General features: G+C 36.9%; 2 protein-coding genes across 9 annotated transcripts; one reads left to right on the top strand and one right to left on the bottom strand.

Moving 5' to 3' along the window:
• Positions 1–15: 15 nt before the first annotated feature.
• LOC122417896 (probable beta-hexosaminidase fdl) lies at positions 16–27,240 on the bottom strand. Of its 7 annotated transcripts, none has more exons than XM_043431780.1 (8): positions 26,988–27,240; positions 10,262–10,339; positions 8,097–8,240; positions 6,405–6,503; positions 5,793–6,055; positions 5,081–5,692; positions 3,988–4,714; positions 16–3,019 (listed from the first exon to the last, which is right to left on the bottom strand). In XM_043431780.1, the coding sequence occupies exons 1-8, from the start codon at positions 26,996–26,998 to the stop codon at positions 2,872–2,874; spliced, it is 2,082 nt and encodes a 693-aa protein (XP_043287715.1). In that variant the 5' UTR covers positions 26,999–27,240; the 3' UTR covers positions 16–2,871. The 7 variants fall into 7 exon arrangements, with proteins under 7 accessions (XP_043287715.1, XP_043287719.1, XP_043287718.1 ...); XM_043431784.1 differs by lacking the exon at positions 10,262–10,339 and adding an exon at positions 26,749–26,909 and having other exon boundaries at positions 26,988–27,239; XM_043431783.1 differs by lacking the exon at positions 10,262–10,339 and having other exon boundaries at positions 26,749–27,239.
• On the top strand, positions 10,135–13,637 carry s-cup (stanley-cup). 2 transcript variants are annotated; one of them, XM_043431792.1, is made up of 5 exons: positions 10,135–10,270; positions 10,739–10,854; positions 11,288–11,744; positions 12,202–12,358; positions 12,937–13,637. In XM_043431792.1, the coding sequence occupies exons 3-5, from the start codon at positions 11,560–11,562 to the stop codon at positions 13,225–13,227; spliced, it is 633 nt and encodes a 210-aa protein (XP_043287727.1). In that variant the 5' UTR covers positions 10,135–10,270; positions 10,739–10,854; positions 11,288–11,559; the 3' UTR covers positions 13,228–13,637. The 2 variants fall into 2 exon arrangements, with proteins under 2 accessions (XP_043287727.1, XP_043287728.1); XM_043431793.1 differs by lacking the exon at positions 10,135–10,270 and having other exon boundaries at positions 10,683–10,854.
• Positions 27,241–27,757: the final 517 nt, after the last annotated feature.

The following is a 27,757-nucleotide window of genomic DNA, read 5'->3' as shown; positions in this document are numbered from 1 at the left end:
TGATTTTCAATGCCCTTCTTTTTTTCAGGTCTTTTATTTTCTTTGCAACATATATAAATTGTCATTGAAAGTACCATTGACGATTTGCTGTATACGTGAAACACTCAATCAATTCGTCAACTTAATAGGACAAATTTTTTTAAGTATTAGCCTCTTTTACAGCCACAAAATGTCAATGAAATGTCATAAGTACAGATTATTTACTCTCTTTCTCTCACTCTTTTTTTCGCTTGTATTTGCTTCGTGTTCATACGTATTTACATACTTTTGCCGCTGCGATTTCAGCCTATTTACATTATTTTATTTTCCTCGCAGCCGATTTTTCTCATCGCTTTTTAATCTAAATATTTCGTCGACAATCGACCAATAAGTGTTTGCAAAAAGAAACGATTGAGAATCGCCTGCTTCATTGAATAAAATCAACCTCTTGATTATGAAAAATTAAAAAAAAAAAGGAAATAATAATTCATATCTGCATTGGATCACATTTACGAAAGTAAAAAAAAAGAAACAACAATTTTTTTAACTCGAGCCCTACAATAATTGCATTACTTTCTTGCCACAGTCGCATAACTTTCGTTTTAATTCATCACTAACTCACGTGTCACCTCACTTCTAATCGTACTCATCACAACCATCCCAGACCGTCACAAAACCGAATATAATGGTCAAACATTATAGATTTTAATTCCAAAACACCGCCTCATATTGGATGTAACGACTTAAAAAAAAATATTCATTTTAAACGACAACGTCCGAATCGAAGGATCAACTTGAATTACGACTCAAGTTTCGATTTGAGTCATGAGTTAAGTTTTACACTTGAGCTGTAACTCACATTAGATTTTGAGTCCAATGAAGTTGGTCAATTTGAGTTGACTTTTCAACTCAACTCAGCAATGAGTCTAGACTTGAGTTCCAGAGTCTGATTTCTGATTTTAATTGAGAGTCGAATTCGAGTCAAATGTTGAGTCATGACTCAAGTCAAAGAAATATCGATCGGGCTCCAAGAATTATTAAGCTTCACTCATGAGATTCATAATGTATATTTCTACATACTGCAAACAAAAAAAAACAAAACAAAACAAAAAACCTATGTAAAAAAGACTAACAACTTATTGCGCTTGAATACGTGGAGCAACCTGAGTTCAACTCCAGTGTTTTTTTGGACAAATAAGTGAAACATTATTCGAAAAAATGAATTCGATTATTTCGTCAAGTTTGTACTCTTTCGAATGTATCTTCACAATGAATTTTATCATCGATGTTCCTAGCGCTTGCTATTTAAGTATAAATCAATAATTTAATACCATCTACGTGATTGAGAGTTCGTTCGCTTTCATTTAGCATCAATAATAATATTAATAATAATAGCGTTCGAAATTTTGTCAAAAATTTTGTTTTAACAATATTTTTTTATCGTTTTTTTCGGGGTCTTCAAAATGATTAATTATCAAAGACGTGCCCGATAACAAACACATTCTTTCAAAACCCATCGGCTCTCAATCTCGTCGCAGTCATACATCGAATCGTCGAGCTTATATATCTGTACATTAACTCAAACTGTCTCGAACATTTATATTCCAACAAATTTTTCTATCGTGTAATACGCCACGAAGAACAGAAATCCGAATTAAAAATAATGTTTTAAAAGAAATATTGAAAATCCAGCTTAATTCTATTTTGAATTTGTTTTTTCTTTTCATTTTGAAAATTTAACGCTCACTTCGTAAGAAATACTACGAACAAGTCTACTCGTCGAATTAATACTAAAAATAAACGTGTTTTTGTCGCGAGTCCCAAATAAAGTATAAAAGGTCCCAAATGGAACTTGAGGCTTGAGTGGGCAAATGGGATCCAATTAAGGTACACCTACGATTTTTTTTCTTCGATTCGTAATGAATGTGACGTCATAAGTCCCAAATGCAGTGATTTTTGCAACTGGCCTTGACAATACCCCTAGTATTAATCGAGGGAGAGGAGAAAAGTCTCATCTGCCACTTATTTGGGCCACACTTATCCACGCAAGTCTCAAGTTACCATGGGGACCATTATTGGAACTTATTTCAAGGACTCGTTCGAAGTTACGTTTTTTTTTTCGACGTCGCATCACAACTAATCATTTTAATATCGATTTATTTTTAATTTTTAGCTATTTATAAAACTATGCTCTTCGTTGGAGCCCTTCGTTGGACCCTGTAATGAAAACTAGCCCCGTATTAGTAATAAAATTCGGTCTATGATAGGTACGAAACGCGTGAGTCATCAAAATTTATTTGCACATTTTTTTTCATTTACGATTTCTGTTCTACCAGCCGTTATTTTTTCGTGATAAGAAAACTCTGCATCACGCTATTTGACAGTGATTCGGAAATGGGTGCGATTCAGTAGTTTCATTACTTTCGAATGACCCGAATTTTCAAAAACGATTTAAAAAAAACAACCGAGTATAAAAAATAAATATAGCAAATGAAAAAAATGTTATAAAAAATTTTTTAATCCTGAACAGTCGTGTAAGAATAAAAGTTTCTTTAAAATACTTGTAAATAAATTAAAGAATATTGCAAAGAAATGAAATTCCACGTGCCCATTTCCGTCGTATGTTCAAGCCTCGAATACAACATTTTTCTTTTGTTTCAATGCCATTGAATTTTCGTATCTAACTATCCTATCTAGAAAAACTTATGTTTTCCGTTCAAATATTGCTGAGAATACTTATCTTACATCGTAATTCATATTTTTTTCTTTGAATTTTGTTTACTTTTTGTTTTTGTTTTCGTTTCACGATGTTCCGCAACGTTTTCGGTTTTTCAACGATCGCAGTTATTATTATTTCGAAGCATTTCGAATGGTCTAAGTTGCGGTGATCGGTCAGAGGCACTTTCCTGGATTCTGCGAGCACCATTGTGGCCACATTGCTTCAGTTTTCAGGCCTCGGCTTTGCAAAAGTTCCACGTGTGAGGCTAGCCTTGTGTATACATTTTCCTCCGTTGAATAGCTGTTCGTCGGCAAGTCACTCCTTTAAACGAAAAAAAACAAGCAACGTTAGAGGATCATCCATTATTGTTACAACTTTGGAGTAAACCCTTAACCCATTAAGGCGTAAAACGACAATTTTGGACACACAATTTTAACTGAGGATAATAAAAGAAAAATTATTCAAAATCACATATAGGGGATTTTCGAGGGTGTTCTTTCAGAATTCGGCATTTATTTTGTAAAATGAAATCAAATTCTTTATTATTTTTGCGTTTTGAGTTAAAAAGGCAAGAATTTTTGAAGTTTTTTTTTCTTTCAAATCGATTTTCGTTATTGTTGCTGGTCGTGAATAACCATATTATGGCCAGTAAAAGGGACCTTGATATCTGACCTTTTCAGAATACTGGCTATGAATTCTTTTTTTCCTCTCAGTTTTTCCAAGATGGCGGTTTTCGCAAAACAGCATGATGTAAATTTTCGTCATTTTTTTTCTCGAAAAGTATCAGCTTAATAAAAAAATTTTACAGAACAATGAGTGTTTAGAATCACCCAAAGAATATGTGTGATTTTTTTCAAAAAAATTTCTAGCTATTTTTGAGTTTTTCAATTTTGACAACTTTTTGAAAAATTTTTAAAATTCTGGAAAAATTCACCCGCATTCTTTGCGAGATTCTAAACACTTTTTGTTCTGCACATTTTTTTCGTAAAGTTGTGACTTTTTGAGAAAAAAATTACGTACTTATTTATCACGAGATGGACAATAAGTTACAACTTTTTACAATAATTACGACTTTTTAACTCATAACCGAAAAATAATAGAGAATTTGATTTAATTTTACAAAATAAATGCCGGACCGTGGAAGAGCACCCTCGAAAACCTTCTATATGAGTTTTGGAATAATTTTTCTTTTGTTCCTCATTTAAAACTGTGTACTTGAAATTGCGTGTCCAAAATTGTCGTTTGGCACATTAATGGGTCAAGATTAAGCCTCGAAGTGCATTGACTACCATAGTCTTTCAGCGAGCGCGGATGCCCTGGGCCATAGTCGAGGTCCCAACGACGCCTGTCCAGTTTGTTCAGTCCAAATGGCAGCTTCCCCACCAAGGACGAGATGCAAGGGGGATTGATAGTCCCGCCAAGGCCGATGGTTGTAAACGGTTTGCCAAGTTCTGTACTCTCCACAGGCAGCTTCGCCAGTTTCGCGCCACCTTCCAAAGCCACAGTCGAGATACCAGGCGTCGACGTGAGAAATGATGACACGGAAGCCATCCTCCAGGAGGTCAATAGTTTCGGGCCAGTTGCTGCCACCCCAAGATTGTATGACGTGAACTTTGGGATCAAAGTTGCTTGTGATCCAAGGTCGTTTAGTGAGTGGTGAGCTCCAGAGTATGGCAGCTTTGGGAATCTCGTCGTGATTGGCTTTGATGACTTTGTGGAGAATTTTCGTCTCGAATTCTGCCCACAAGGTATGCAAGTCCGTTATATTCTGGGCCTGCATCGATGCAGTTATGTTGCCATACTGAGCCCAGCAATCCAGGTTGACCTCGTCACCACCCAGATGAATGATGTCACGGACCCCCGTCAAATCCAGGAGCTCACGGTACAGACCTTCTAGAATCCGATAGGAATGTTCGTTGATCGGATTGAGCTGTCCGCAGTTGGGCTCTCCGCAGTAAGAGGACCAGGGTTCCTGGTCCACGCAAAGAGCCAAATCCCCGAATCCATGCTCTGTACCTGAATCAAATGAATCACAGATTGACTTGAGTTAGTATTGGGAACTTACAACTTAAGTCGGACTCAACTGAGTTAATTTTAAGTATAAAGGCACTGAAAAGACCAACGAACATTGTTACGTTGGATGTTGTGATGTTCAATCACAACTTTAACTCAACGTTGACTCTTGTCAACGTGACATACTAATCGGGAGAAGCTCTTTAACTTGGACTATAACTTCAACTCAACATTGCTGACTTTCACGTGGCTGTTTAGCTCAAGAGGTGATCAACTGTTGACCTTTCGAAACTTATTCTAGTTGAGTTAAATCAACTGGCTGTTAAGTTACAAGTTACACGATGATGAGCCGAAGCTTGCAGAACTCACCCCATTGCCATCCAGCCCCAGCATGAGCAGGTGAGTCAATTTCCACGATGATTCTGACGCCCCGGACTCGTCCATAGTCCACGAGATCCTTGACATCTTCTGGGGTGTACACCTGATCACCGCTGTAGGCTCCCCAACGTGCCATTTGAGGGAAGAGAGCTGAGTCGAAGGGGAAGCTCTGGGAGTCAGTGAGATGCCAGTGAAAGGTATTGAGCTTGGAGGCAGCCATGCCATCGAGGACTCTCTTGAGCTGCTCGATAGGGAAGAACTGTCTTCCGGTGTCAATCAACAATCCTCTGTAGTGGAACATGGGCTTGTCGTCGATTCGAGCATTGGAGAGTATTCGCAGAGCCCCGTGTCTCCCAGCGGTTTCGTCCCACCATATCATTTGGCTGAGGGTTTCCAGGCCATGGCGAACCCCATAGAAGCTTCGACCAACTATTTTAGCCTCCAGGAGCTTCCCTTTCAAGGTGACCTCCAGTTTGTAGGACTCATCGGTGTCCAAGGCAAGCTTAGCACTTTTGGCATCACCGGCGCTAAGGTAAATGATCAAATTGTCGATGTTCGATCGTCCAATGGCGTTTGGCATCTTGATGAGGCTCCTCACATTGCCTGGAAATTTTAAATTATTTGTGAAACGCTGTAATCAGCATTCTAGCCAACGAGGCAACATTGATCCACAAAATAGCTTAAGGCCCAGGTGGCAACTGACCCACAAAAATGTCCTTGGCATGCTCCAGCAGGTTTTTCACTTTCTGGTCACCGGTGTCGAACGTGACGAACTCGATCTGATGCAGATACAGCATAACGCTCTCCTCCCCAAGATAAATGTTCCCGGTTGGTCGTGGCCAGAGCAGCCTCGTGTTGCCACCACACACGGCTGTGCAGGAAGCCAGTGACGTTCTTGATGAACGAACCGCCCTCCTTTCACATCTTCCAGCCACGCAGACCCATGACCAGGGGCTGTCGAAGGTTCTGTAAAAAAATGGTTTGTAATGCTTCTGGAAGGTGCCAGAGAACATGGGGGAGCAGCATAACATGGTCGGACACGAAGCTTCTGGTAGTGACTTTTCTTTATTCAGGGCTAGCCAATTGACTTGCACTTGAGCTTGACCCTGGGGCACATTTTTTTTCTAGCATTGGGGGACCGAGTGTTCGACGAGAACATCAGGCTCGTTAGCATTTTAGATACAATGGACCGGAAATTAAGGGCGAGTAAGCGTAGATCGGAACGAGCGATAACTCAACGGAGCTTTGGAGCACTGATTCTTTAAGCAGATGAAGAAAACGACAGCTTTCGACACCTCTCGTTGAAAGCTTTTACCTGAAATCTTTGAGGAACTTAATTAGCTGGTCTCCCGAGTTTTTCTTAGTGCCATTTAACGCCGGAGGTGCGAATAGGCGCGTTGGCAATCCTTTCAAACTACAATCATGCAGAGGCACCTTTGAACGTTCCTGATCAGTGAGTTAATAATTGGAGGGTTTCGATGCGCGTCAAGTTTTTGATTAATCGAATCTGGGTTACTGACATTCGGCTATTGAGGCCCAGGCAATCCATCATTTATAACTGCACCCAAAAACACTTCCGTTGCCTCCATAAAAACCAAACCCTCCGAGACTACCGAGCCGACAAGTTGGCTAGGCACTGGAGCTTAAGGGGTCTACCCTAATTAGAATTTTCAAAAAATTCATTTTTTTTTATTGCATTTTTCGAAAATATAGGGGAGACCAGAGCAAAACGGGATACTCTTTTTTTTTAAATTTTTATCCTAGTCCAAAAAGAGCATGAAACATATTTTTTCCAAAATATCTTGTTTTTTTTTTGGATTTTGATTCTTTTTTTTTTAATTCGTTTTTTTTTTCAAATTCTCTTTTTTTTACATCACTTTTTAAATGAAAAATTTTTTACACAGATATACAAAAAGTATTTGTAAATCTGTTATACGTTTGAGTAAGTGCTGAGATCGCTTTCAACGCTTACAACGGTAAGTCGGAAGCACTCGGTTACGGGTGCAAAATACACCCAAGGTGCATTGAATTAAAATCATAGTAAAAAAAATTTCATGAGTTTTTGAAGGGTACCCCGTTTTGCCTCGGATTTTTTTTTTTTTTTTTAAAGTTGAACAAAATTCCAGTACATTTCTTAGTTTTTGGGAGTAAAAAATAGACAGAGCTTCCCAAATTTCTGAAAAGTTCAATATTTCCTTAGGTATCCCGTTTTGCCCCGGTCTCCCCTACATATTTCAAAGTACCATACTAAAATTTTATAAAGATCTGAGCAGTCCAAGTGTACTTTTGAGCGACATTTACTTGACTGTCTGAGCACGCTAATACGCACCGCCCATTACGGTACCGCGTACCTCCCTTTGTTTAAACGCGTTTCTCTCAAAATCACGTTTTTCGACGGCTCGTTGATAAAACCTCCGAAACTATTCGACCGATTCTTACCAAAATTTCACCACATATTTTTTATGACTATAGCAACAGCGCATATAACACGAATTTTGAAATGTTCAGCGGAACTATTTTTTTTGCAAGAAACGATGAAAAAAACGTGCTCTTTTGTAGTTTTTGGAAAAATGACCGCCATTTTGTTATTTTCGAAAAAATAAAAAATCGTATGAAGCGCGCTATAGCCATTTACTTAATGAGTCTAAAACCACTTTTTTCCCCATTATCCATTCCAGAGATTTTATCAACAGTGCACACCCATCTTTTTTCTGGACCTGTCTTCTTCCATTTTCTACCATTTTTCTGTACGAAAACTGAGTAAAATGAATATAAAAAAAAATGTCTTGTGTATTTTAAGAGTGTATTTTTTAGGCCTGACACTTTTTATATCCATACTTATAATTTATACCGGTCAAAAAAATTCGTGAAAATGATCTCTTTTTTGGTCGTCTAATTGGAGCAGACCCCTTAAAATCAACGGTCTCAATCGTTGGTTATACGAAAGTCGTATATTCCAGTGGTTATTAAAGATTCATTGGAAGCTGATAATCGTAGAAACACTTACCTCCGTGGAGCAAATGGTTGAAGGGATGCTAGTGGGGGTGCATTGGCATACATCGCGATGAGAAGGACTCCGGTTATGAGGACCAGGAAGAGGAGGCCCCTCCTCATCCATCCGCTGGGCAGACTCGCCAACATTCTTGCCAATCTTTAAAAAACGACGAGGCATTGAGTCAGCATGGCTTTTCCAACAGAGACGAAGCAATAAAAGGAGAATTAACGGCTTTCGTATTTTCCATTCTCAAGTTGCCATGGTTAGCTGCTTATTAAGCTCTAAAACCGTAAGAAAATATTCAAGGGACATAGCATCGAGGAAGGTGAATTGCTGAGTTGATTGTTCACAATCACCCAACGCCGTTCATAGCCGCACGCTCCTATTTATAGAATTATTTGCTGCCGGTGATACACTATCGAGCGAAAGCTTTGCCACAAACGTCGAAGACACCGAGTCATTCGTATTTACCTTGGAGCCAATAAAAATACTTGTGCAGGCAGCTCGGCCAATGGAAATGCCATTCCATCCAGATCAGGCTAGAACACTTTGCACGCAAACACGAAACCGAGGAAACCACCCTCGTACCTGTTTTTTTCGCTATCTATACACTCCTATGTATATCGCGGTATATATAACCTGCTCTTTCCTCTATATATAGGCGGAACCGTTGCCCTGACACGAAAATACTACAGGGGTACGAGGATGCACGCGATGTTAGGTCACATCGAAAAAAATGACTCAACGACGCGGCACCAAGTTAATTCTTGGAGCTGTCAAAGTCACAAGTCGCATGGGAAAGCTCTGGGAATCGAAATAGCTGAATGGTGGGGAGGAGTCCAAAAATTTTCAAAGTAGCTCGCCATGGCACGTGTTCAACGTCCGGGGCTTCGACCCCTGGCAACCCTTTGGAAGAGTTCATCAGATACAGTGAGGTATCCCGAAGCTTCTGCATTGAATGTCAAAAGCTGGCCTTTTTGAGGAGCAATCGATCATCGGCTCGGAGCCGCTGATCGGAGGAAATCCATCATTTGTCCAAGCTTGATGGGAGCTCCGGTTGAAGGTGCGCAGAGATTCGAAGGTGTTGGGGTAGCAAATAAAAAGGATCCCGGGGATGATAATTTGGATGATGATCCACAGGGAATAGCGAGGGGAGCTGGAAGCGATGGAGATATAACGAGTGATCGTAAGGGTTGCATGTTAAGGTAAAACGAGGCGGGGAAAGCTCCGCCGAAAGCATGACGCAAGCAGAGCGTTGGGCTTGTGTAGGTTGGCGAGTCGGGGCTGCCTCGTCGCGAACAGTCTCGCCGCCGCACCGCGACCTCGCGTTGTTACCACCGACTCACCAAGTAGCGTGGACATAGCGTATTGTAGCCAAGCAACGCTCAATGACCACAGTCTCTGACGAAACGGTATGAGAATCGGACGTACTTGACCTTCGCTACTTTTGAGCTCGTCCGTTTCTTCGGGGTTCCGCATCGAGTACTCGTTCTCCAAGCGAAATGACGTTTTGTTTATTGGGTGCTCCTGGTGAACGTGGTTTCGCGATGACCAGTCTGACGTTCACCGAAAAAGCTTTCAAACATCCTTTCCCGACCACCCCAGTGACGACGGATTAAAAATCCTGCTGTTCAGTGGCTCCTTCCATTTAGAACTCTGCACCAGGCCAACCAACCTCTGACAAGCTCCAGAGGACTGCTTACCTAGCCCAACTGCTCGTGTCGCAGTTCTCAACGAGTGACGTTTATCGATGAGTGTTCCAAGGATCCATCAAGGATCCAAGTTACCCGGCTCGTCGTGATTGGGACACTGGATTCGAATCATTCCTGCTAGTGCACTTGGGCCATGATCATGGATTACCAACCAGAATGTTTGGTCAACTGGCAATCATTGCCATCGGAAGATCTGTCATCGGACTTGTGTTACGCTGGATAAGCAAAGCAATTAGAGAATCGCCTACGATTTATCATTGACGGCCCAATTAAAAATAGTTAGTGATTCCAAGTTGGGGACAAGCGATGGTGAAGGAAGAAGCCATTGGATGGACGCAACCGGTTGGAAGCTGAACGACCAAACTCAGGAAAGCTAGTGATACCACAAAACAACTGCAGTCGTGATTGCTCACCGGAAAAGCAAACCGGATGTACACGAAGACTAGATCAGTTAAAGCTGCGTACCTTCTCAATGTAAGTTTCCTCATGATGGCACGTTTGATCATCCTCACTGCGCGATTAAACTTGATATCTTGCCACCAACTTTGAAACAAAAAATTTTTCTTATTTTCTACAATTGAATAACTCATCAAACGAGAAAGCTCGACCTCCCGATGATGGAGGCGCCAAAGAAAAATAAGCAACTGATGACGCCAGTTACATTATAAGGACAAGTCGATACGAAATGTTACTCGACGCTGGCCCTTTTACATATTTCATGATCCTGACGTAATCAATGTACACACACATACACTAGGACACGTATATCTGTGCCATAAGAATCGCGGTTGACCAAGTTTTATTTCCATTCGTCAGTGTGCTGCTTGGGTATAAACCACTTCATGAATTCATCCTGAATTACACGTGTTCCAATAACAAAAGAATTCGTGGCAGCGCAAGTGTCAGGGTGCGGGAATCTAATCTTATAATCTGACCCTGCAGATCCAAAGTTATTGACGACAATTGTGATTCCAATGCAGCCGATTCGCTTCATTGAAAACTCACATTCCAAGTGGGTCAGCATCAAGAGATCATTGAATGCCCTCGAGACCTCAAAGGTGATTACCAACTCTACCAATAATGATTAACTTCAAAACGGTATGTCGAAATGGCTTGGGGCTGCTATTCAGGAATACCATTGTTTTAATTACTTTCGCACGTTTCCCCGACTGTCGAGGAGTATTCCGAAAAGAAACTCGCCAAGCGTCTCGTTGAGTTTGCCTTGTGTTCTGGTTCAATGTCCGGACAAAGTTTAGCGCAGGCTGCATTAGTGTATGCGCTTCGTTCGAACACCGGCCCCGGTCAAAGAAAACTTTTCTCAAGCATTCTCGAGCTCAATTAACCCCGAACTCTCGCTCCATTCGAGTAATTGAGGGTATCCGATGAGTCAGAGCCTGCAGACGCAGCTATTTAATGAACGTTACGAAATGTTGTTTCGCTTTATGTGGATTCTTTATGAAAACAGCCATTTATCGTCCGCTTTATTTGCAGAACTCCACTCGATTGGTCGACTAGGCTTACTAACTCTTATCACACTCTGGTGGAACTGGATCCCGAAGACAACATCGACTCAACACTTTTGTTTCGAAGGCTAAATGACACGGTCAGTGCTGCAGGACTGAGGATGAACTGGCAGCTGAAAAACGCCTTAAAAGCCGAAGCCAAACGAGGCTTTTGAAGCACAGACTACCTTAAAATGAACCGAGTTCATCATCGTCAAGATGAACGATGAACAGGATTGAAGGTTTCTTTGGGTTGAGAACATGCCAATGGAAAGACTTGCCGTCGTGGCTGCTGTTCAAACTGCCAGGTTGAGTCAGAATGGTGGAAACGGGAGTTCCTACACTGGATACATTTTTCACGGCTACAATATGTCGAATGGGGCTGGTGGAAGACAAGGAAGCTATGAGACTAATCTTCATGGGAACGTAAACATTTTGCTCGGAGGGTAAGTAGAATTTTAGACTTTCGATCGAATGATTATGGGGAGAAAAGAAATCGGAAGAAATTTGAACAAAATATTTCGATGAGTTGTTAAATCTGATGATTCATTGCTGACAATCAGTTAAAAGTAATTAGTTGAAAGTCCAAACCAATTGTAATGAGTTAAAGTAACTCAATTCATAACTTACGAGTTATGTTTGAATAGAATTCTTGGATGAGTTGATTTTGACGAATCATTGCTGACAGCAAGACCAAAATTACCGGTAAAAAGTCCATAAGTCATTTTAATGAGTTACAGTAACTCAATTCATAAGTTACGAGTTATATTTGAATAAAATATTTCGTTGAGTTGATTCTGATGAATCACTACTGACAACAAAACCAAAATAATTGCTAAGTCTAGAAGTAATTATGAGTTGGAGTAACTCAATTAATAAGTTATCATCTAAACTTCCTTTCAGAGCTATGATGAGCGGCGTCATCATAGTCGTCATTCTCATATGCTATTGTTGCCACAAAAACATAAGAAAACACCGACCTCAAGAATATTCGCAATACTGGAGAGCCGAACCTGATGTTCACAGCCTCGAGGTCTTTACGATGGACGCTCACGCGATGGTGAGTTTTGGAAGCCTCTATAAAAGGGAGTGTCCATAACTCCTGAAGTCCGTTTACCCTCCAGTCTTTCACCATTATTGATTCAATGGAACGAAGCTTTACCTATTAAATTCACCTTTTACTACTTTATACCGTTTCCCTGTTACTTTGTGTGATACAACTATCGTCTCCTGTGTTGTTTACAGCGATATTTGCAACAATGAATTTCAATTTGATTTCAAACTGAGTACTCAACTTCATTGAGTTAATGATTCATTTTTCCAAAATGTACGCATTTGGGGTCTTCTAAATTCGTGATGTAATTAAAGCTTGATTCAGAGCTCGTATGTATACGTGGCTCAACTTAACTTTGAGATTTGACTCAAGTTGAGTCAGCAACTCACAAGTGAACATAAGTTAGTACTTATGAGTCATAAAATTATGATATGTGGATGAAAATTGACTCTAATGGGTTTTCGAGGCTGCTCTTCCCGAATCTGGAGTGAAAAATTGGGAATTCCGAATGAGTTGGAAGTGGCGAAGCTGCGACATCGAGAGTTCAAGTTTTTAATAAATAATCTGTGTCTCATGATTATTAGCAATGCTGCGAACGGGCGGTTGGCACGAACTTGGAGGAGGCTTCGGTTTCTCTGCCTTGTCCAAGTACACCCGGGCCACCACCGGCCTACGAGAGTCTCATTTTCAATCCCCACTCCCTTCCATCCCCCAGTGGCAAGAAGGATGAAGCCTCCAGTCCTGGCTACATACTTCCGGTGCCGATGCAGCCGGAAATTGGGCATCGGACGAAAAATGAATTTCCGGTTAAAGAAGATGAGGATTTGCCTTCTTACGAAGCGGCCTTGAAACTCGAAGCCAATGGATACGTCTAGAGGTCCTGAGAAGTACAACGATCCCTCTCATCCTCCAGGTTTTTTTCCTACAAACGACAAGAGCCCATGGAAATTGGCATTTCCCAGCAGGATCGGCTTCCATAAGCTAGGCACTGAGCTAAGTCGAATCTCGGAGCTTTTCAAACGAAAATTTCTTCGAAGCAAGACACGATCGGAAATTTGAAAATTTACTTGAAAATACCAAAACTTCGATCGTCAATAAATCTTTTCGTTTTAGTTTTTTGAGCTCTAATTAAAAACTACTAAGCTGAATTTCGAGGTCGTGAAGCCTCCATTTTTTTCCTTCATACGAAATGCAATCATAATCTCATTTTTTCTTGTACAATCATAATAATGTTAAATTGTGTCATTATCTGTAGGTATAAGGAATAAACAAATAAGAAAACGTCGAAAATTGTTAAATGTTTGATTATCGACGGACTTTTTTCTATTTTGTTCTTCAATCATCTTTCTATCCTCAGATAAAAAGTCATGAAAATCACGTTTTTTTCACATTTTGTTGCAACTGTTACCGGATGTCGATAAAGTCGAAATAAAATGGCACGCCGCGCGAGTCCAGTCGGAATTAACTTTGCCAACCCGACTGAATGTCGGTGTTTATTCAAGCAGAAACTGCATTATCTACGACAACGAAAAAAATGCCTGAGTTTTTTCTCGAGACGGTCTCTCGGGGCGGGTTTTATTTTCACCCGTTTTCCATGCCATCATTAAAATTCCAAGTAAAATTAATTTCTCCATGCTTTCATGAAAAACTATTCAAAACGTGATGGTCGAATAAAAAATATTTTTCTACGAATTCACAATTCAATGAATTGTCAATGAAATATGAATATTAATTTTATTGGTACATCGTTGAAAGTGCTGTTCAAAAATATCCAGAAATTTTCTGCAAAATTGTGACTTATCCGAAAAAAGTGACCGAAAAATTTTAAGTTTTTATCATTTCAAAAATTTCATCCAATTTTTAACACTTTTTTTTTTAGTTTCCAACAAAAAACGATTTTTTCCAAAATAAATGTACGAAAATTAATAAATTTGTTGCAAATATGCTGCAGTGCAAATATATTTCGAGGAGGATACCAAAGTTCGTATGTAAAATCTGAAATGTGCAATAAACGATGAAGCGTGACGCCAACCGCTGCGTCCTATGCTACTCTATCAATTTGCATCTTCGCATAATTGACACGCGTTAAGTTAGAAGCACAGTGGATTCGTACCGTTCTATATATATTTAGACTGCTCTTTTATGTGCTCCGCGGACGTGAGTCGGCGATCTCGTTACTCTGATACGACTATTTCACCACATGCGAATTAAAAGTGCAAATATATAGACGCATTTTCATTTAATCCAAACGGTCGAATTGTACGATAATTATGACAATAAATCATCATTTTTCCCTGGGAAATATCCTTCAAATAAAAATTAAATAAATTTTTTTTTCAATTAATAACATTATTCAATGTTTTAAACCGACGAATTTGAGAAATTCTTAAACGATGAAAATTAAAATCAAATATTTTGTGAAAATAATTTTGAAAAATTAAGGTCTTCGTTCGATCAAATATTTTCAAAAAAATGTCGAATCTTTTTTTCCTCATAACACGTGATTGAATCAAGAAAAAACCATTTTTTCACATAAAAATTTACCTAGGGAAAAAAAAAGGTTGGGACAAGTACATTGATGGTCCCTCGTTTGCTGATAATTCCACCCATAAAAAAAACTTTAAAAAAAATTTTTTTTTAATTGTAAAAAAAATTATTTCATAAAAAAAATTATTATTATATATTTTTTAAAGTGTCAAAAGAATCAAATAACAAGTAAAAAATAATAAACCGAAAAATCGCCCTTGAAATCATTTTGGAAACCGATGCCTCATTCTTCTTATTTGATTCGAACAGCTAAATCAACTGAAAAAAACTCCATCTAATTTACGTGGGGCATTAAAATTTATTATATTAATTCGAGGCCAAGTATTTTCTAATGAATTGAAAAAAGTTACCATTTGAATTACGTGCAGCATTAAAATTTATGATATCAATCGGTGGACAAGTATTTTATTAGTAAATCCAAATTTTGACATTATTAAATTCTTCTAAGAAGCTTTTAAATCCAAAAAAATCACATGAAAGCTAGTCATTTCTTACTCTATGGTGGCAGAGACTTATAAGAAAATCGATTCTTCTCAGACTTTCAGGATCCTCTGGTATTATTCACAAAATTCGACGTCGATTGGATCGATACAAATTATGTTTAAATATGTGTTAAAAGTACTTGTCCGGCCCATCACTTTCCGTTTAAATTGTTTATCCAAATAAAAGTCAGGGCTTGTCTAGAACTGATGGATCACAAGTATTCATGCAGAGGGAATTGAGAGAATTATCTTCAAGTAATTTTTACTTAATTGCACTAATTTAATAAAAAACGGAAACAAATTATTCTGCAATATAGAAGGGATATTATTGTGCATCGATAAATGAAAAAAATTGTACATAATGTATATGTTCAAGCTTCCAAAATAACTCTGCAGTTTACATTCGATGACGGCAATTTTTACTTCCCACTTATTCTTCCAGCGAACGAGTTCCATTCGGAATAAGAACTAACCTATACTATTATTAAGAACATTAAATTAATAGTGAATCGCATTTCAACAAACTTTTAACGAGATTCTGCCGTGCCATTTCGTTTTTTTATGATTGATTCTTTATTGAATGAATAGTGATGGGCCGGACAAGTACTTTTAACACATATTTAAACATAATTTGTATCGATCCAATCGACGTCGAATTTTGTGAATAATACCAGAGGATCCTGAAAGTCTGAGAAGAATCGATTTTCTTATAAGTCTCTGCCACCATAGAGTAAGAAATGACTAGCTTTCATGTGATTTTTTTGGATTTAAAAGCTTCTTAGAAGAATTTAATAATGTCAAAATTTGGATTTACTAATAAAATACTTGTCCACCGATTGATATCATAAATTTTAATGCTGCACGTAATTCAAATGGTAACTTTTTTCAATTCATTAGAAAATACTTGGCCTCGAATTAATATAATAAATTTTAATGCCCCACGTAAATTAGATGGAGTTTTTTTCAGTTGATTTAGCTGTTCGAATCAAATAAGAAGAATGAGGCATCGGTTTCCAAAATGATTTCAAGGGCGATTTTTCGGTTTATTATTTTTTACTTGTTATTTGATTCTTTTGACACTTTAAAAAATATATAATAATAATTTTTTTTATGAAATAATTTTTTTTACAATTAAAAAAAAATTTTTTTTAAAGTTTTTTTTATGGGTGGAATTATCAGCAAACGAGGGACCATCAATGTACTTGTCCCAACCTTTTTTTTTCCCTAGGGGAAGTTTATGGTTTGATATCACGTCTTTTTTCTCAAAAGATCCTTATTTATGTTCAGATGAATGTAAGATTTTAGTTTAAATTTCTATGAATTGTTTATAATTTTCGGCGTATAACGTTGGTTTTCACGAAAAAAGACCTATTTTTCGTCGAAATTGTACTGAAAATATTTCGATAGAGGTTTAGTCTTGGACTTTTGTGATTTTTCTCCTTGTCTTCTAATATGTTTCGTCCATTGGGAACTCAAGAACATGGAGCAATGCGTGTTGCGGGCCGAGATATGATTTTCGGCTGATAACGTTAGGAAAAAGAAAGGAAAAGAGGAAAGATAGATCAAATTCAAGACACAACAAATCCAACAGAATTGGCCCTTTTTAAATGTTGCTTTTGCATTCTGAATCTAGACATTTTCGTGTCATTCAAAACGTGTCCCCGATGAATGATATATTTCCAAAGTTTGCAAGTGGCCGCTGAGATCCAATTATCCAGTTTGATAGTTGCTGAAAAAAGGCACCCGGAAACATTTATTATGTCAGAACTCAAAGAAGCAAAAAAAACTGAGCGTACTTAATTCAACAGAGCAACCGAATTCAAAGACGTTTAAGGTATCTGCATTTGTTTTGGCGAAAAACAATTTCAGGAGAATTCATTAATGAATTTAAAAGTTTAAAAACTCAGAATAAAATAGAAAACGGAAAATTTAGGAATTTAGAGAAGCTGAAGACGTTTGTGATGAATTTTTGAGATTACATGTTACGGTTGGAGTAAAGAATTTAAATGATTGGCACACATACTGCGACACAAAAATATGAAAGTTTGGAGGTATTCGCTTCATACGGCAGTAATACAAACTTCAATAGTATTTAAAAAGAAATACTTTAAAACTTACTAAACCAAGTTCTATTACTCATTCTCATAATCAAAGATAGGGGGTGATACTTAACACACATATTTATGCACAGAAATTTCAGAGTTCGCAGGTATCTGCTGCGATTCAATGTATCTGCGCAATAAATTTTGAAGACAGCAATTTAAAATCTATCCATAAATGAGCAACTGAAGACTTCTGTGATGAGTGTTTACTTCATATATATGTTACAGTTAGTTTTAAAAAGTAAAATGAGTGACACAGTATATCAATTTTATAATTCGCAGATTTTTGCTGTATTTCTATAATCCAAATCTATAGTATTATAGAGAAAAGTTGGCAAAAGTCATGATGTTACGTTGAAATTACATAGCGAACATTGTATTCAGAAATTCTGTATGTTCCCATGGATGTTAGCAGGCATTATATTTGATCGCATCCAAAACTGAGCAACTGTAGACTTAGCGTAATGAATCTTTTCACTAATAATTCCACATTTGTAGTTTGCAAAGTGAGAATACTCAATATTACCATAATTAAAGATAGGAGGTGATACTTAGCACATATATTTATCCACAGAAATTTTAAAGTTCGCAGCTATCTGCTGCAATTCAATGTATCTGCGCAATGAGTTTGGAAAACAGCAATTTCAAATCAAATTTCAAAGCATAAATGAGCAACTGAAGACTTTTCTAATGAATTTTTCACTTCATATTTATGTTGCAGTGAGAGTCAAAAAGTAAAATGAATGGCAAAGTATATAAATTTTATAGTTTGCAGATTTTTGCTGTATTTCAATGATCCAAATCTATATAGTATTATAGTGAAAAGTTGTTCAAAGTCATGATGTTACATTAAAATGACATAGCGCACATAACATTTAGAAATTCTGTAGGTTTCCATGATGTTGGCAGGCATTATACTCAATCGCATCCAAAACTGAGCAACTGTAGACATATCGTAATGAATGTTTTCACCAATAATTCCACATTTGCAGTTTGCGGAGTAGGAATACTCAACATACACGTTATTTCATAAGTATTGTTATCAAAATTTGTGTTTGCCTACCGCATTCCGAAGATTCAACTTTTCATACTATCAGCAAAAAAAACATCCAAAGACTTTTTGGAACAAGTTTCAAAATTTATTACTCGACAGACCAGGTGGAAAAAGTATAACTACACTTATATCAACACCAGAAACTGTTTTGAGAATCAGATATACAAAATGTGCGATTGATGATCATAATCGGAAACCACTTGAATTACGTTACCATAATCAGCATGAAGAAATATTAGAAAATCATAGGACACATATTAGGAAACCAATTAATAATATGTATCCATCCGCTGCAAACCGATGGAGTCAAAACAAGGATCGGATAGAGCAGAGCCAAACTCAATAGGAAGCAAAATATGGGAATATTCAAAAATAATGATGACACAAGAAATAAATTAGAAAACATTTATTCGATTGGAGTTTCTCACATTATATATACTAACAGTTCTGTATGTTCTTGTTTTATTAAATATCAACCATAATATTTCAGATCGCAAAAAGAAAATTTGACGTTATAGGTTGACGAACATTTTTTCTTACAACTTCCAGACCTATTTTTGATGAACTGATTTGCCTTATTTATATTATTCACTAACTATGCGAACGTTTGTTACATTTGTCCCGAACTTCGTAACGTCAAACCCCGGCCGGTTCGTTACCACACAGCTATCAAAGGGAACTCGTATATATAACCTACATTATTACATATGATATGTTATCACGCAACTGATGATATATTTACACTGGACAATATTCCGCGAACTCTGGTTTAATTGAAAGATTATCTCAGTTGACACTTATTTCCAATCGAACGAAATAATGAAATCTTGAAAAGTTTCGTTGACATATGCATTGCGCATTTTTTTATATTTTTTAGCACACACAAATCATAGTCTACATTTACGCGGCCGCTTTTATACCGGTTTAGTATACCACAAGTTTTAACAAAATAAATATTAACCACTTTTCACTAACCATTTTCATTTATTAATTAGAGTCCGCACACAACAGCACTTTGGGGATTATAACCTCACCTGTCAAAATGACGTTCAGTATGAAAACAAGTTTCAGGTGGTTTCGGATGTGCGTATCGATGTATTGATATCATATAACCTATTTACAAATGATATAAATGATAAACTTATTTTCAGTCAAACGAATTAATGAAATCTTAAAAAGTTTCGTCGACATGCATTTCATTTTTATTTTATTCTTTTTCACACACAGATCACAGACTACATTTACGCGACTGCTTTTATACCGGTTTAGTTTAGCATTCCACAGGTTTTAATACTATGCACTTCGTTAGATGACGAAAGTTTTTTTTATTTATCCCACACGCATTCCATAGTGTCAAAACTCTGTTTATACGATGATCGAAAACTGACACATGGTTTATATATATACATATAATATAATATTCACGGAGTCTGAGCGCGGTCGGGGTAAGACTCAATAGTTAGAAGGCCTAAAATGGCGAACAGGCATTCTGTATAACGCATATATAGATATACAGAATGCCTGTTCACTATTTTAGGCCTTCTAACACTTGAGCCTTACCCGCGGTCGGCCTAGCAGCTGGAGGAGCCGACATCGTTGAGCCAATCAGAATGCGTAGAGGCAACAACTCTACTACTACTAACTACGTCAAAACGCGTATACGTATACGTCGAACTCGTGATGTGTCAGTAACTTTTGCATAATCTTGAGCCCGTGCAAAGTTTTTTCTCAGCAATTACGCCACCGATCGTGATGATTTTGGGCGCAATCTAAAGAGAATTTCTTAATTAGCTGAAAGTTCAATTTTCAAAGCCTTAGATGACTCATAACTTCGGTAATTCAAAAAAATCACTTGCCAATTTTACCCCCACCACGGCGAATCGTTTTATTCAGAGAAAGTATACTCGGCGTGAGCCTCGGGCCAGCAGACGACAGGGCTGTCAATGTACTTGTCCCGAGACTCTACCGAGTCTCTTGATCTAAAACATGATAATTTGGGATTAACTTTTACTGTAAATCCCAATTTTTGCGAATGGAAAGAAACAGCGAGTGAACAATTAATTAAAATTACTATGATATACGTCTGTATCGAGTTCCATGTAATTTGATTTTACCAAGGTAACCCGATAGGAAACTCGGACCAGTGTAGATCGGAAGTCTCCTTACAAAGGGCATTGTATACAAACAGTTATTGATGAGCTCATATCGTTAGTAATCGTGTGGATAATTGGCCAGGAAACAACCACACGACTTACTTGATTGCTACGACTATAATCGCATTTCACTCTGATAAGCCACGATCACACTTCGCTCGAACGAATCAACGAGTTACGTCACATTTTTCAACTTAAACTCAAGTTTTATTTTCTTCGTATTGAGTGTGTGTGTGTGTGTGTGTGTGTGTGTTTTTTTATCTTTCACTCTTTTTAATTGCTTTACATAAGAAAATGGAGACTTCCAGCCGCGTCGATTCTACCTTTTGTGTACAGAATCGAATATTTTTTTCCAATCGCTCCGGAGCGTTCTACGAAATGTTTTTTTTTTCAGGTTCCTCTTTAGTCTTTTTATTCATCGAATTCATGTTTATTTAATCGAAAAATTCAAATTTTCAATTTTTCCTCAAGTTTTCTGGAATTTTCTGAGATTCATTTTGTCCTTCTTATTTTACGAAACATTCAAATTCCCCATATTTTCAGCAGGTTTTTAAAAAATCTCGATTTTTCATTCACTTTTGCATTCTTCGACGAAATCGAGTTCCCAATTTTTCCTCAATTTCCCTAAAATCTCAAACTTTAATTTGCTCATAATTATTAGGGAGAATAAAATTTTTTATTTTGCTCCGAATTTTGAGAAAAATTCAAACACTCGTCGATCACTTACTCAGCGATTTTTTTCGTACTGCAAAAAAATGGAGTTTTCGTAGTCAACGAAAGAATGAAGGAATGGACAATTATAAATTATTTACATGTTAAATGTGCCATTAGGCGTTCTTCATAATTACTGGTGAATGCGTTTCGGAGCTCATTTTTCCATTTGGAGTGTTGCTCGCGGAGGCTTATGAATAATGCATGCTTTTTAAGTGCACTAGCGTTCGACGTTACAGCGTGTCTTGTCGAAGACGAGCGAAGCGAGCAATAAATTTGAGGAGCGAGTGTGAACGTATGAAAAGCTCCTTCTTGGACGTAAGATGAGAAATTAAACGAAGCGAGTGGAAATGACGAGGGGTTCATTGATCCGAAGCTATAACTGTCCGGCTGGGCTTTCGAGCACGCTGAAAGGTTATTTATAAATTCATTAAAACACAAGTCGGATCTCAAGCACTTCCGATTTGGATTAGTTCTTCTAAAATTGAGATGAGAATGTATGAATATCAATTTCAAGATATTCAGAGATACGAGAGTCGAAATAAAACGAGCGGCAAATGAGATTTGCAGTTTTTTTATGAATCAAATTAACGAAGAAGCAATTTTTGCGATATTTATTAAAAAAAAAAAAAAAAAATGTTGAATTACTGAATTCGTAATTTGACTATTTACAAAATAATGATTTTGTTTGTTGAATTTTGACATTTTTTTCCATATTTTGAGATTATTTTCATCGGACATGCTCGAGGAGGCAACGAGCTCGAGATTAGCTGTCAGCTCGCCATTCAAAGTATGTGGGCAGCTCGACAAAGAAGCAGGAAACAGGCGTAGGTCGACATAAAAATGAATATTCGCTTCACAGTACAATATTTATGGAGCAGAAGTAAAAGTAAATAGCTGTCATAGCTCAACGACGAGGCTAAAAAATTCATAGTTTTTCAGCCTGATTTTCAGACTGCCAAAAACGTTGGGGAATGACTTGAAATTTTGGAAGCATAAATTTTGGTGGTGAAGAGTTTCGTTCGAGTTGATTTGATGGATTAAAAAAAAAAAAAAAATTGTGCCTAAATATCTTTTGTTACAGTGTGCAAACAAAAATTTACGAAAAATTTTCAAATACTGAAAAGTCAAAAATTTTGGCTAAATTTTTACTCCACCCGGGTGCTAAATGTTGGTCGACTTTTTTTTTCATCCACATGTTTTCAGGTTCTGCTAAACTGTAAAAAAAACGACGAACACGCTAATTTCACGACAATTTCTATAACTAAATCGTTTTTCTTCGAACATTTTCTTGTACTTGTGTCTGAGAAACTAAACGAGCTAATTAAAGGTCCAAATACCATATCGCACCAGCGAATTAGCACGTGTCCATTGTGGCGCTCCGAACATGCTACTTACACTAGTAATCATGGAGTTTGACTTTTGACTCATGATCGTTTAAAGAATTTTTAGAATCGTCCATTTCGTCTTATCAATTTACTAAAAAAACTTTACAACCTTATTTTTTCCATGAAATTCATTGTTTTCTACCAAAAAGTATTTTAAAAATGAAAATCATTTGTCAATTAATAAGTTAACCGATTATCAACAATAATTTAGCATTTTTTCATCTTCTCATTCAATCTCAAGCCTGTGAGAGCAAATTTCAAAAGTTATATTTTTTACAGCTTTTTTGTAATTGTTCGAGTCGTTACTGAGAATTTCAATTTCGAAAATTTTCACTTACGTTTCGTGACTAATTCGTACTCTTGAAACAAAGCTTTTAACTACAAATAAATACATTAAAAATCGTTATTCTCACCAACATTGAAGTAGGCATAAAATTAAAAAAAAATTGAAATCAATTTAGAGCCAATTGAAAGTAATTTTGTAATACGACACAAACAATCTTTTGAAAAAAATAAGAAAAGAGGATCGACAATTGACTTAAAAATCTCACGAGTTCCTGGTGTAGGAGAGTTCGTTATCGTCGACATTAATCTTTGTTTGAACGATAATTTTTTCTGCCAGTCTGATCAATATTTTCATCGATTGCGTATATATGTGCTATGTAACAGCCACTATATATAACTCAAATAATCTGCTTGATCGGGTATGAACGTGACGAGGGAACGTTAGGGGTTCCCAAGTTGTCCATGAAAGGTTTAAAGAAGCCAGACAGCCACGTAATAGTCGAAGGAGGAAAAAATAATTCAAAAACATGAAAGGCCAAGAGCCTTGAACATTCCAAAAAAAATCGTGAATGAAGGATATTCGTTTTTGTGGATGCCAAAAATTCGGAAGCGTTTTCGTTGAAAATGATTTTTCAATTTATTATTTTTATCTGAAAATATTATTTTCGTTCATTTTTTCACAAGTTTTTACTCATTTGAAATTTTAATTTGGACGATAGTAGTTTATTTTTTTATATTAACCCATTAAGGCCCAAATGAACCGAATTGAAACGTTAACTTTGATTCTTTGGCGTACTCAAAAAAATGAACATTTTTATAGGCAATTAGTCACTTCTTATGTTTTCTGTGTTTTTTATATTACTTTTATATTACTGTGATAATTGTTTCAAGGCTGTACTTTAATTGAATTGTTGAATGGTTAATGGGACAACGAATAAGAGAAAAATAAGAAACACAAAAAAAAAAACAAAAAAATTAGAAAAATACAACAAATTTACAAATATACGAAAAGAACAAAAAATTCACAAAATTACACAAAGTATTTTTCAAAATAGAACAAATTCGAACACAAATAGCCGGTTGAAATCACCGGTTGAATGTTGAATAAAAAATATCGAGTTTGGATAGCCGCCATCTTGAATTTCACCATTTCGATATCGAACCAAGAAACATTCGTAATCATCAATTAAAATGAAAACTCATTACTTCAGCCGTCATTTTGACAAAGCCATCGTAGAATTTTTTTTTTCCTAAAGCAGGATTTTCTTTTCTGAGTATCGGGACCACTTTCTCATAAGTTTGGGAGCGATAAAAAATGTTTTCCTATCGAAAAATGAAGAAATCGAAAAAAAACGTTGGAAAATCCTGTTTTTTTCGCATTTTCTTAAAAAAGTATGATAAGATGTATTTTCTCAAAAATTTTTCCACCAGCATTCGAAAGAGCGATCCTGACAACATAAGAAATGCCTGTTTGCCTATAAAAAAGTTCATTTTTCTGAGTATGCTTGAGATTCAAAGTTAACGTTTGAATTCACTTCATTTAGGCCTTAATGAGTGAAAAAAAGAATGAAAAATGGCGTATGAGAATCTGGAAGAAGTAGGAAAAAATCACCACTTCCATCTGCCAATATAATTAAACGTAATTATAAAATCGAGATTCGATAATCGTTGACGGATTTTCTCGTGGGATCGATACCTATCCCTGATTTCGTGACACAAAACCATCAACGAATAACACGAGTTACGAGACTAGTAGGCAGGCAAAAAATGGTATAAAAAATAGAGAGACAAACACTCGGTCACGCAATTGTGAAGCGGTCGATCGACAAAAGCCTGAATACGCTTTCGATGGGAAGCGCGTGTTTTGCAGAGCGGAAATATCTGGAATGTGGTATAAACGGCTACCGAAACTGTCTTTTATTCTTGCTCAGCAAAGATTCAGATAAACGTGGAAGCCTTACGTTTTTTTTTTGTTTTTTAATTTCCACAATCTTGGCAACGCGGAAACAATTTTTTTAACTTCACACTGGCGCGTCGAGTCCGATTGGCAAAAAATTGTTTGTTTATGTAAATTTGCACTATTTTTAACGCCTTTCGTCGATGTTCAAAAGCCGGATTTGAGAAACACCGAATTTTCGATATCGAAATTCGACTTATCATTGCCTCACTTATACTTCGTGTCCGCTGACTCACAAACGAGAAAGTATTGGTACAGCTCGCCACCTAGCGGCATTTCGAAGAACTGATGTTTTTCTTTTTTAATAAAAATTTCCCTAACAAATACGATTGTGACCTGGCAGTCGACACCACAATTTAGAAGTCGAAAAATAATTTAAAAACACAAATGCCCCTATTTTGAATTTAGATAAAATACGGTTATTTTTCGTGTGTGCAAAAATTATCTTATCACATTCGTGTTAATCGGTGAAGAAAGCAGTATCGGTACGTGACTCCAATATATCGAGTGTGTTTTGGAACAAGATAAATTTGCAGTGGCACAACTTGTTGGGTCTTCGACTCTTGTGAGTCTTCGTCATCAAGTAACGCGATATCGCGCTTCTAGTCCGGGTGCCTGAGGGTGAGGGCTTCATGTAGGCTAAACACGAACTTTACCGCTCGTTCGTACATGTCCATCATCAAATATGAGCCTCCGAGAGACAAGAAGGACTAAACAATTTTTTATCACGTCAAATAGAGACGTGCAAATGAGTATCGACGTTAGATCCATTCAAATTGGGCTCGTGGCAAGATAATAAATATTCAAACACGTTTTTCACAATGGAAATAATATTATCAACGCAAAGACCGCTCGTGATAAGGCATTAATTATAAAAAAAATAAGATTATAACGTCACTAAGAATAACCGAAATTTTGGCACTTGAATGACATATTCACGAATATTATCATTTCCATTATTCCATTTTTTTTGTTTTCATTCTGATATAAAACGTATGATGAAAAGTAAATTATTGTGAATTATAATTGAGAACCCTAACGAAGTGCTTAAAAATGGAGTAGTAAATAATAAAATCCACGATTTGCTTCCATAATTTAGTTAATGAAAAATTTAAACATATCAATAATTCTATTTGATTCAATTAACACGTGAGTCGAAAAGGTAATAAAAAAAAAAAATAAAAATGATAAACAATAATAGAACAAAATAAAAATAGTGCGATGGAAAAGAAAATCGAAAAATTTTCAATAAATGTTTATTGAGAAAGATTGTTTTTATGGAAGGTATATTTTATGATAGCGATTTTGCTAAAAGTGAAAAAAATAATAATTAATGTTTGCACAACTTGAAGAGTGAAAGGAATCTCATTGAAGGTGCTTGTCCGCGATTAATAAATGAAGTAATTTCAAACATTTTCGTTCGAAATTCATAAAAAAACGTAGGTTTCATCCACGAGAAAAAATAATGGGCAACCAATCATTACAACGGATCTAGAGCAGGAGAATGAAACGTAGAATGTTTGAATAAAGATGGACTGTGTGATTAAACAAATTGAAGACATCTCAGAGCGTGAAGGAAAGAGATAAAAAAAAGTGCGACAATTTAAGCCTGAGATGAGATAGAATTCGTATCCTCATTAGGATAAACCGTTGCAAATAAAGGAGGAATGAAAGAATGAAAAGAAGCCTGTTAATTTATAGGAGAAAATGAACTTACGAATGATTTGGAGGTGGAATTTCGAAAATGTTTCACGCAGCCCCTTAATATTTGGCGAAGATAATGAGGGTAATAAAAAAACTGGTGAGATACAGATGGACCTTGATGAGTGAGACGCAAGACGACGTTCCATACGACGAGCCCTCGGAATCCTTCGAACGCTACACATATACTCACATACAGGAACACATCACGCACACACACTCACATACACTTACAAATTCTTGAATCAAACGTACCCGAGGTTCATCGGGAGTATCACAAAAGTAATCCCATTGCTGGTGAAAAAAATACTCCGATAAACAACTTGGAGCTAAATGAAATGTGCAAAAAAAATATGCCGGACACCTCGATGGAATGCACGAGAATTAACAACCGCATACCAAAAAAATAATGGCTATTGTTTTACCGCATTAGTTCGAAATAAGCTATGACTTTTCGCGGACGCATCTCGCCTCACTTTGACAGCCCCATGAAACACTCTCATAAGCTTTCTTCTCCCAGACACTCGCTACGCCAATGCCACCTTCCGCCTCTTCCTCTCCCTCGCCCGCAATCTTCAACGGAGCAGATCAACTCAGCTGGCGCCATCTCTGAACTTCGCCCTCATTTCCCACGACCTTTCAACAGCTGTTCTTACCTCTGTCGATTTAATACCTGCCTGTGCCTTCATATCGTTAACTCATTTAGAGATTTTACCATTGATTATCCTTGGAATTTTGGCTTCCCAGCTTCTACCTTCTCAGCTTGACCGACAGATGCCTTAAGACCGATATCAGGAATCTGTAAATTTTTAATCGACCAGCAAATATTGAATCAGATACAACGTCGAACGTAGTTTCACGTTTAAAATTCCAAAATCAAAAGACAAAAACTATTCGATAATTAGCAGTTGGGGAAATGTGAATTTCGTATATGTTCCTGACCCTTTTATACTTTATGACGGTCGCCTCTCATACGAGAAACCACTAAATTTTCGATATCTCGCGAACCGTTTATCCAATTTGAA

This window comes from Venturia canescens, chromosome 11 (assembly GCF_019457755.1).
Source record: "Venturia canescens isolate UGA chromosome 11, ASM1945775v1, whole genome shotgun sequence".
NCBI classification, from domain to species: Eukaryota; Metazoa; Arthropoda; class Insecta; order Hymenoptera; family Ichneumonidae; genus Venturia; species Venturia canescens.
This window is presented reverse-complemented; position numbering and strand designations above follow the sequence as displayed.

Bases quoted from the DNA above. Each gene is read 5' to 3' on its own strand.
- s-cup (XM_043431792.1), top strand. From the start codon at position 11,560: ATGCCAATGGAAAGACTTGCCGTCGTGGCTGCTGTTCAAACTGCCAGG. The intron at 11,745-12,201 runs GTAAGTAGAATT...ACTTCCTTTCAG, and splicing joins GTAAACATTTTGCTCGGAGG to AGCTATGATGAGCGGCGTCA. The intron at 12,359-12,936 runs GTGAGTTTTGGA...CATGATTATTAG, and splicing joins CGATGGACGCTCACGCGATG to CAATGCTGCGAACGGGCGGT.
- LOC122417896 (XM_043431780.1), bottom strand. The intron at 6,056-6,404 runs GTAAAAGCTTTC...ATTTTTTTACAG, and splicing joins AAGTTCCTCAAAGATTTCAG to AACCTTCGACAGCCCCTGGT. The intron at 3,020-3,987 runs GTAGTCAATGCA...TTTCGTTTAAAG, and splicing joins GCGCTCGCTGAAAGACTATG to GAGTGACTTGCCGACGAACA.